Below are 10000 nucleotides of genomic sequence, written 5' to 3' on the forward strand. Positions count from 1 at the left end.
ACTAAGTGCAGTACTTGACAGTATTCCAAAGCTGAAGAAATCTGGTCGTTGTATATTTCACTCGATGGAGGGTGTAAGATGTAGGCCCGGGGGCTGCTCGTGGCGGGATGCCTGGGAGGTGATGGATTCAACCTGCCGCGATGCTGTCACTCTCGTCAGTGCAGACCATCTTCTCACAACACTTGACAATTACCTTCGCAAGCATCGGTTTTGCCAGGAGTGTAAGAACAAAGTAAGATATAGAAGTCATTTTCAGTCTCTATTCATAAAAGTTTAGACTTTGTAGTATTTTCCATTTATTTTGTAGAAAGTTAAAAAGTGATACTAATAGTGCCTTTCCCTTTGCAATACTAACACATGAGTTTCTAGGTATTATTAGATTTTTGATAGAGAAGAATGTGTTTTAAGGTAAATTATGTTCTTAACCCATTCGCGCCTGTTGACTTGCTATCACAGGGTCAAAAAATAGCCCTGAACCCCGGGGACGTCCTGAGACGGGGTGCTTTTTCTGGCCAAATCCTGGGAGGCCAGTAGTGATGCGCTGAAACGTCAGCAATGGATCACTAGATTGTTCTCAAATATAATCATTTTACATAATTTCTTAGACTCTGTTACTTTAGTTTAGGTGTTTGAGTGTTATAAAATGAGATATAATGTTCAAAAAGTGATGTCACAGAAGACTATGTGATATTGATGAAATAATGGTAATTTCTGCTTCTTGATTGGTTGAATAAAAAGATCCGAGTCAAAAAACTATTGTAAAATCAAATGTGATTGGCCAAGAAACAAAATAAAGTAAAAAATTACTAATGCAATACTAACTCTAATTTGTTAATTACCCGTGATATCAAGTCATGTCACATCACGAGGTACATGTACATACTCATATATACGTGTATGATTATTCATATCGTTCTTTTCGTTTTAGTAAGAAAAGAAAAAGTATAAAACATGTTTTTTGATGCATCACTAAGAGATTGCTTCCATTTTCTTTTGGTATTTTCACATAAAAGTGAAGAATATAGGCAAAGCTCAATCAAATAAAAACTAAATAGGCATTACTGTAATATGTTTTCTGACTAAAATAACTCCTCTGAACAAGGCAATATTTTTATGTGCCTTTACATTGTAGACGCATTTGTGAAAACCATAAGAATAGGGTGGGGGAAAAACGTTCTGAGAGGATTAGCTCGGCCCTGCGCAGCAATAATACACCCCGGCACGAAGTGTTGCGTGCTTGTTATCTTCCCGGTGTTAGCGGGAGTAGGCAAAAAAATGTCCCATCGTAAATGGGTTAAAAGCTCTTTATGTAATATAAATCTATTATGATTGCTTGAAGATGGATAGTGGTTTGTGAGATATGAAATAATGAGACTTGGCTTTCTCTTAAAGGTACACAGAGCCTTTGATATCCTAGTTGGTCACATAAGCATAGATCCAGCAAAGGAAAAAGGGTATGTGGCATCCCTTTACTCAGGGATCCGACGATGTGAGGCCAAGAGACATATTCACGTTCCGGCCGATACTGACTATGTGACACACCTCATCATCCGAGCTGAGCCAGAGCTACAGGGGAGGTGGGTATTAAAGATGTTGTTATACATTTCGTTGGTGTTATTATTATTATTATTATTATTATTATTATTATTATTATTATTATTATAATTATTATTATTACTATTACTATTACAACTACTATTATTATTGTTATTACTATTTCTCTTATTATTATTATTTTTTTCTTTTATTATTGTCATGACTGATTTTTAATAATTTGTTTTCTTAAATTTTAGTGATGATATATTTGAAATTTATAAAAAAAAAATATATATTTGTTTTTTTATGTGGGTGGATGAGAATAGTCTTAACAAATTTAATATGAACAATAAACAAATTTAATATGAACAATAAACACATGTTATTGTGACAAAAAGACAAATAAAAAAACTCTTCTTACAAAATTATGAATGCTATGCTTTGCTTACAGACGAGAGCGACATGCCAAAACATTAGAGATTGCACAGGAGGAAGTGCTAACGTGTTTAGGACTATTTTTATTTGAGCGGCTGCAGCGCATCCATACCAGAATGCGAGAAGAGGAACAGACGTGGGATATTTTATTTCACGTGGCTGTAGACACGCTAAAGAAAAACTTTGAGGTAAGGAATCATCTTGTAGATTTAGGATTGGTACATTTTAAAACCTCTGTGTGTATGAGTGAGTGATTGTATATGGATCCCTCCTAGAATCTACTCATTTGATTCAAATCTTATTCAAGGATTTGAAATATGTGGTTTAATTTAGGTTATAAGTTCTATTTTTAGAAAGGGAGGAATATTATTAACAACTCAGGATGCTGGAAATTTTCAAACTACTAATGATAAGAATTTAATTTCTTGCCTTAATGTGACTGCCTTTTTTTTTTTCTTTTTTTACTGATTTCATGAAGTTGTAGGTATATTTTTGTTCTGGTTATTGTTTTCATTGCAAATCAGAAATGATGTGTAGTGTAATGATTGCATTTTTTTCTATTGGAGTATCATGCCTTATGTATATTTTCAGTTGGCTGTGGAAGACAAACAGGGTTACTCCAAGTTCGAGATGTTGTGCGAGGAATTGCAGAAGCAGGAACTTAGAGAGAAGGCAAAGAAAGAGAAAAAGAAGAAGAAAAAGAAGAGTAAAAAGAATGACGAAGGGAAAGAGAACGCTTGTCGTGTAAGTTTACTGTATTTAATGATGTAGTTAAAAATGATAATTCGGACAGAAACTACTCGCTTCAGTAATCAGAAATTTAAACTCCAGGAATGGGAAATTGAAAGAGAATTAAAAAGTAAGATAATTCCATTTTTTTAAATAAATGTGTGTTTAACATGTTAAGGATGGAAGTACATTGCTTATATTTTCTCTTGCTCCACCAATAGTGTGAGGAAGACGAGGGAGGTTGTCGCGAATGTGAACTGAACATGTCTTCTGCCTCTTCTTGCTCAAGCCAGCGTGCAAGTCTTATTAATGCAACCAACAAAAAGGTAAGTTGTTTCCATCATACAACAATACCCCTTCTATTTTTTTTATTTTTTTTTTATTGCAGATTGGAAGAGTCATAGGTTAAGTGATATGTATGACCTGATGCAGAAATACATAAAACAGTCACTTGTATGTACTACAATCTGCAAAAAAAATAGAGTTGTGTTTTTGTGAACTATACTTCATTATGAGACCCAGAAATTTTATAGTTATTATCTGGTTTACTATGGAATATTGGCACAAGTTGTGCATATCTTCCCCTGAGCTTGATTAAATTTAGTATGCGAGTCCTTTAGTGGTAATGCTATCCTGACCAGATATTGCAGCACTTTTGTTCCATGATTTTAGAAAGAATCCCAAGAGTATCAAGTTCATAAAATTTTACAAAGCATGAGATTTAACCAAACAGGAATGGATGGAACTGCTTTAGTGAGAGGAGAACTTTGGCATTAAAGTAATTGGGTAATGGAAGTTAACAGTAGCTGCAGCGATGTTTAAGCCTTCTATAGTTGGGAAGCCTTCTATACTGAGAACGATAAATCACAACAGAATACGTTTATTACTTAACCTGTTGTTGACGGGGTTGTTTTGGCCCCAAATGATCTAAACATTATGATATTCCAAACGTGTAAGCCTAACGCCTCAGGCTATCGCCTGCTCTGGCTATGGCCAAGTTCTATATGCCTGATCACCCAGCACACCGGCCAGAAGGACAGCCATGACAAAATATCTCATCCTCTGCGGCTGGTCCTGCCACCACTCGATGTGATATCTTATCACCCGTTGTTAACAGGTTAATAGGATATTCATTTCCTGTGCCCAGATGCATATGATGAACTGAAATTGCTGTAACAATTAAACCTTGTCCTCCATAACCCATTGCCACCGGGAACAAGTAGAGCACACTGCACCAGGGTAAATTTCAATGTCACTTGCATGAGTGAAAAAATTAGAAGTACAGGGACAAAGTTTCTTTCCCCCTTTTCTTGATTCTGAAGAAGCCAAAACATAAAACTGAGACTGTAGGCTGATTTTGGAAGGTTGAAGCTTGTGACCAGTGCAGTCAGAGCCATAAAACCCCACACTTATGTAGTATACAGAACATTGAGCAGCCTCCATTGTTGTGGCTATCTCTCTCCATGGCATAAATACATGCCACCGAGTCTCACTGAGTTACGTGACTTTTATCTCTCTCAGGGCCAGAATATGGGTTTTTATCTGTTTCAGCAAGTGGTTTAGTAACAATTGTAAATTATTGGTAACCTAATGAAAGGTGGCAAAGGGTGGATATGAAAGATCCATAAGATTCATGTTGGATATTAATTTCAGAAATTTCCCCTTTCTATAGTTTGCAGTTACCTGATACCACTAGAAATGGAAATTAATAGACTAGTGATTACTGTTTGATAAAAAAATGTGAATTTATGATATTAGGTCTATTCTCCAATTCCAGTGACTGTATTTGGGGGGAATTACAAGTTTGAGAACAGGAATTAGAATTAAAGGAAGTAGAATATTACAGGTGCTTCCCTTGTATTTGTAGCTATTCAGACAGATAAGTTATAATATGTAAACAAAACAATAGTATTATGTGACAAACTGGATGGTAGTGCAGTGTGCATTTACATAGTAATATACAGTACCGTATGAAGCTATGAAATTTTTTATAATTAGTATTACATGAAAAACTTTTTATTTAATTGTCCCTTTTACAAGTGTTTTCTTCTTCTTCTTCTTTTGTTTTAACTTGTCTGTTAAAACCCTTTCAGAAAAATTCACAATGAAAAGATAAAGAAGCTCTCTTATTTTCATGCTTTCTCATGCTCTACCTCTTATTTGCAGTCACAAGCTTCAGTGACTTTTAACTGTTCTGGGATGGGCTTGGTTCAGCCTGGGCTGGGCATATGAGATGTTATGTGTGTTAATGAAAAGACTAGTTGCTTCTTTCATACCAACCCCTTGATCACACATCATCATTTGTTTCCAGGTTGGCAGTGACAGTTTCTGTCGAGGGGGTTCTCATTTAGGGCCCCCGCTGGGAAGCCCTCATTTAGGTAATTCCCTAGGGAGTAGCCATATACCTTCTGAAGGGGCAGGGGTTATACCAAGATGCAGCAGCGAATGTGGGAGTCTTGGTGTCAATGATATAGGTAGTGAAAGAGGCAGTAGCGAAGAGAAGGAGAGTTGCGACTCAAGCCCAGATCCCTACCGTCATCATCATCAACTCAACCAACACCAAAGTCACCACCATTGTCAGCACCGGGACTCCCCTCACCCCCTAGAGTGCACCGCGTCGACGGATTCCTTAGTTTCTAGATGCTCACAGGTAAATTCACTCCAAGTTTTAATTTGATGGAATTTGATGGACATGAGGAAGATCTTAGTATTTAGTAAACTTCATATGTATGGCTAGGAAAACTTGAAAAAATAGTGTATGTTGCTTTTATCCTTTGTCTCTTTTGTCCTTTCTCTGCCTGCCTCCTCCCTCCTTCTCCCTCCTCCTTCCTTTCTTTCTCCTCCTCCTCCTGCTCCTCCTTCTCCTGCTTCTCCTCCTCCTCCTCCTCCTTGTCTGTCTTTCTACTTAATGGAACTTACTCTTGGAACTTCCAGGGTTCTCGCGATGGAGGCTATTGCTCAGCACAAGGCTCGGGAGGCTCTTCCCGAGACTCCTCAGAGGTGGCGTGCGGGGAAGGTCTGTGTTCACACCACCATGAAGACCATGTAGATGATGGGGAACACCATCACGGGGAGGACCATGTTGATCACTTAAATGCCCCACTCTCGCCATCACCCCTGCGGTACTCCCAGCCTTTCACCCTGTCCCTGCAACAGATGCTCGATGTAAGGCCTATTTTTTATTTTTATATAATTTTTATAGGTGATTGTTATCTGTGTGTGTTATTCATTTCTTCAGAGTTTTGTAATGAACTTGGCAATTATACTGTTCTCTCCAGAGATTGGTGATAATATTTCTTTCAGCAATTAGTTTGTATTTGAGAATGGGACTTGTATCAAATGTTTATAGTTCTGATTTTGACTATATGAAGTTTTGATGAGCTATTTTCCCTGATGTGACTTGAATAATGAAAATTGTTGACTAATTGGACTTTGGTTCTTTATGAAAGGACTCTCGGTGTGAAGATGAGGAGATTCCAGAGGCTGAGGTGCGTGCGTGGCGTGCCCGTCTTGGTATTGTCAAACAGAAGAGAGCGGAGCTTCGGCAAACTCTGCGACAAAGATTCCAACAGTTTTGCCACCGTGGATGCGCAGTCACATCCACTGCTTTGGGCACAGGCCAGAGTCATCATTGCCATCATTATATCCACTCCTCACACAGTACTTTACCAGCACATCTCCCAAGTATAATAAAACCACGCTAGGTTCACCTTAGCCAACTCCAGAACATAACTATGCTTAGTATGGTCAAAGTAGGTGTTATCTTAAAGGGACAGGAGAGTGGTAGTGACTGTGAAGAAAGTAACTGCTAGTGAAGAAGGTAACTCTTGCTCTGATGCTGGTCTTGCCACCAAAATTTGATACTATTACTGGTCTTTATGGATAATTGTAAGAATTTTTTATATTGGTTTATAGAACAAGTTTCCACCAAAAGCCCAACAATTATCATTTGTTCTATTGCCATTTCAAAATGCATTAGACAGTTTTTCGTACATGTACAGAGAGTTGAGTCATTTGATGGACTCTTGCATAGCTATCATCACAATGCGTTCCCATGTGCTCAGCGGTCTTCTGAAGAGGTGCCTCTGGTATTGGAAAAGCCATTTATTCCATTTCTTGCTCAAAAGTTAGCTAGTCTTAGTTTATTAAACTATTATTGGTAAGGTGCAGCACCCATGGTTTGGATGGTGGTCACCCTCACCCACGAGCATTTATTCAGATCAAAGTGTATGTTTGTATGGAAGCAAGTGAGGAAAATTTCAAAGCTTATCTTATGTCATGCCAGTTTACCATTCTGTACACTTTTCTTTTTAAATATATATATATATTTTTTTCTCTTCATGCATTTGACTTTGAGTACTGTCATATATAGCTCATATACTTTGAGGAAGAAACATAAAAGACGGTTATAGACTTTCAGTGTAAATATTTGTGAGTGTAAGGATATATATTAGAGCTTGTGAGAGTAAATGTATTAAAAGAATGCACATACAAAAGATTTATGTTACAGTTGAAAGAGATGTCTTCAGAAATTCCATTCCAGTGTTCTCAAAGAAGATAAGCAAACCCATTTTTGTTTTGCCGTTGTTGTTGCCTTTTTGAGCGCATATGTTGATGTTAGTGTGCCATGAGTGTATCACATGACCCCCATACTACAGTGGCTGATTTTGCTGCTGGATGATAAGGCTCATCCAGTAGGAATGGAAGCATAGCTTTTTTTTATGATTTAGAATTTTTATTTCTCACAGATACAGGCTTCAGAACTGCAGGAGAATAATATCATACAAGTTATACAATTGTTCATGATATATATATTTTTTTTTATATAGAAAGTAATTTCAACATTTTATTTTGGTTATCATCTCCATACTTTTCTCTGTGCATATCTCGGAAAATTTATCCTGCTTCTTTATTTTCTCTTGTATTTGAGGCAATAGCTCTGCAGTGAATTGTTGATTGATTGAGCAAGAGATGGACATGAAACCTGTGATAAGGATGTATATAAAGAATTATCTTTTTCAGTACCTGTTTTGTCAAAAGCTAAAAAATAGAATAAAAAAAAAAAAAAAATGTATATATTGCTCAATCAGATGGCAGAGGTGATTGAAAGAAGGTATAAAAAAAACTAAAAATTTTGTTTCATGCAAAGATTTAGTTTTTGAGTCAAGATGTCATTCATCCTTTTTTTTATTTTATTTAATTATTATTATTTTTTTTTTGCTTGTGTAGTTACATTCTGTGCATGATTCTTTATACATACCCGGCGCCAGAAACGCAGTAGGTGTGAATGGAAGCAAATGTGGAAATGGTATATTTTCCTGATTTAATTCCTAATCCAAACTAACAGGGACAGCCATAAGAAAGTGAAGAGAAAATCTATTGCTTGCACACACTAGAAGAAAAAGGGTAGCAAAGAATTTCTTATATACATATATATATATATATATATATATAAATATATTTTGTGTCATTATTTTGTAAATTGAAGTTCTCTTGGTCATACCTTCATTTCATAATTATACTATTAATTCTTAGTATGGTTCTTAAACAAACACTTCATTTTGTAATGGTCCATGGGAACATACCATAGGATTTGTTTTTCCTTATCTTTTTTGTAATAGTGAGATACTTCAGAAATACATTGATGGGTTATTTTGAAACATTCCTCCATAACATAGCATATGGTTATTGGCACCACTGTGAATAAGATATATGGAATTTTCTTGAGCATTGTATGACATTATGTTTTTACCGGGGTTAAAACTGTTTACTGGAATCATATAGGAATAACCAAAGACAAAAACAGCTTTGGCACATGTTATTTTATTTAGTTCATTAAAGTTGGTTTGAAATGGGGGTAATTTTATTTCATACAGCATTAAGAATTCTCATAGAGAAGTTCTTTAATTGGACATGAAATTGTTTATTTACTCCTGTCTTTCCTGACCTATCATGGTCAGTTGCATTTTATCACAGTGGTCCAAATGATATAAAAATGTATTCTAAGCATGTATACAGCCTTTTATGTTTCAGAAAATATGGTCAGAGAAGAATGAGTATAATCTGAAAGGTAATTTAAAGAAAAGGTTTATGATTTTAAGTTAGAACCAATGAAGTCCATATGACCCAAATATCTTAAGCAAAATCAAAACCAGCGGAAGACATTTATTGCTGGTTTCATGCTGTAACTAGGGACAGAACTGCCTATTTGCCTTCTACTTTCCATTGGTAGACTGTACACAGTGAAATATGAATAAAAGGAAATACCCACGTCAAGAGAACTCCTTTTTTCGGAGTAGATATTACACGTGGCTGTGTTGAGTGATGGTCTCATGTGAATGGCATGTGAGGCTTGGTGTTGGGTGTTGGGACAAACAAAGAAATATGAATATCTATAATAAAGAAATGCTGTTGTATGGCATGTTTTAATACTCTCCCTTCTTTCTGTCTTTTGTTGCAGTGGGGGAGAGAGAATGCTTGTTACAATTTTGGAAAAAAGGAAATAATATTATTTTTAGAAATGTGTTAATCCTTGAAAAAAAAACTTTATTTGGACATTTCAATTGTTGAAACATTCTGGGATTTTCAGCCAGGGTTATCAACGCAGCTGTTTTTACTTAACTCTTCAGCTGTAATGCATGTCTCAGTACTTTTACCAAATATGAGTTGGTAGCACTTGCAGTATTGTACAGATGAGAACTTTTTCATGTCATCAAGCATATGAAAAATAATTTACCAAAAAAATGTCCATATCTTGTTTGCTCAAAATTATACTTGTATGAGTGCTTGTAGTTAATTTTAAAGGAATATAGTCATTTAGAAATGTATAAAGGCACATGTTAATAATAAAAAACAAATTGAGAATGACAATTATAAATCTCCAAAATAAAGATGAAATAATAGATTGAAAACTCTCCTCAAATATTTGAATAGACAGTGGCAATCGTGCATTTGAACTACAATAGTATACAAATCAGTCTAAGCAAAACATTTATATATAGAAGATAAAAGGATAAATTATAATGAATAAGGGCAGTAAACAAAGCTCAAAGTAATCAAATAGTTAATGGAATTATATTGTAAACATACAGAGAAAGTACTCAAATCGTGGGAAAAAAATCAAGGAATTGAATACAAGTGTTTACCAATTCTTATCATAGATTGTTTTCAACTTTTGTGAAAACTCAATTTCTGACAAATTCAACTTTAACTACAGCTGTGATGTGTCCCATGGATCGAAATGTATTCTGTTATGTTGGGACTGACACCATGAGAGAGAAATTGCAAATTCACAAGTAGG

At 35.7% G+C, this 10000-nt stretch overlaps 1 protein-coding gene across 2 annotated transcripts in view; it reads left to right on the forward strand.

Annotated features, from left to right (window-relative positions):
* LOC122247791 (gametogenetin-binding protein 2) overlaps positions 1-9116 on the forward strand; it is a 22822-nt gene extending 13706 nt beyond the window's left edge. For both annotated transcript variants that reach the window (XM_086530519.1, XM_043007391.2), the window contains 8 exons: positions 1-232; positions 1393-1577; positions 1988-2159; positions 2563-2715; positions 2922-3026; positions 5012-5350; positions 5635-5865; positions 6150-9116. The exon at positions 1-232 is cut by the window's left edge and continues 6 nt beyond it. In XM_086530519.1, the coding sequence (XP_086386645.1) occupies positions 1-232; positions 1393-1577; positions 1988-2159; positions 2563-2715; positions 2922-3026; positions 5012-5350; positions 5635-5865; positions 6150-6404 (1672 nt within the window). In that variant the 3' untranslated portion in view covers positions 6405-9116. The remainder of the gene's footprint in view (positions 233-1392; positions 1578-1987; positions 2160-2562; positions 2716-2921; positions 3027-5011; positions 5351-5634; positions 5866-6149) is intronic.
* The last annotated feature ends 884 nt before the right edge of the window (positions 9117-10000 follow it).

Source organism: Penaeus japonicus, unplaced genomic scaffold (genome assembly GCF_977035675.1).
Source record: "Penaeus japonicus unplaced genomic scaffold, GWHDUDI00000001_assembly GWHDUDI00000003, whole genome shotgun sequence".
In the NCBI taxonomy this organism is placed as follows: Eukaryota; Metazoa; Arthropoda; class Malacostraca; order Decapoda; family Penaeidae; genus Penaeus; species Penaeus japonicus.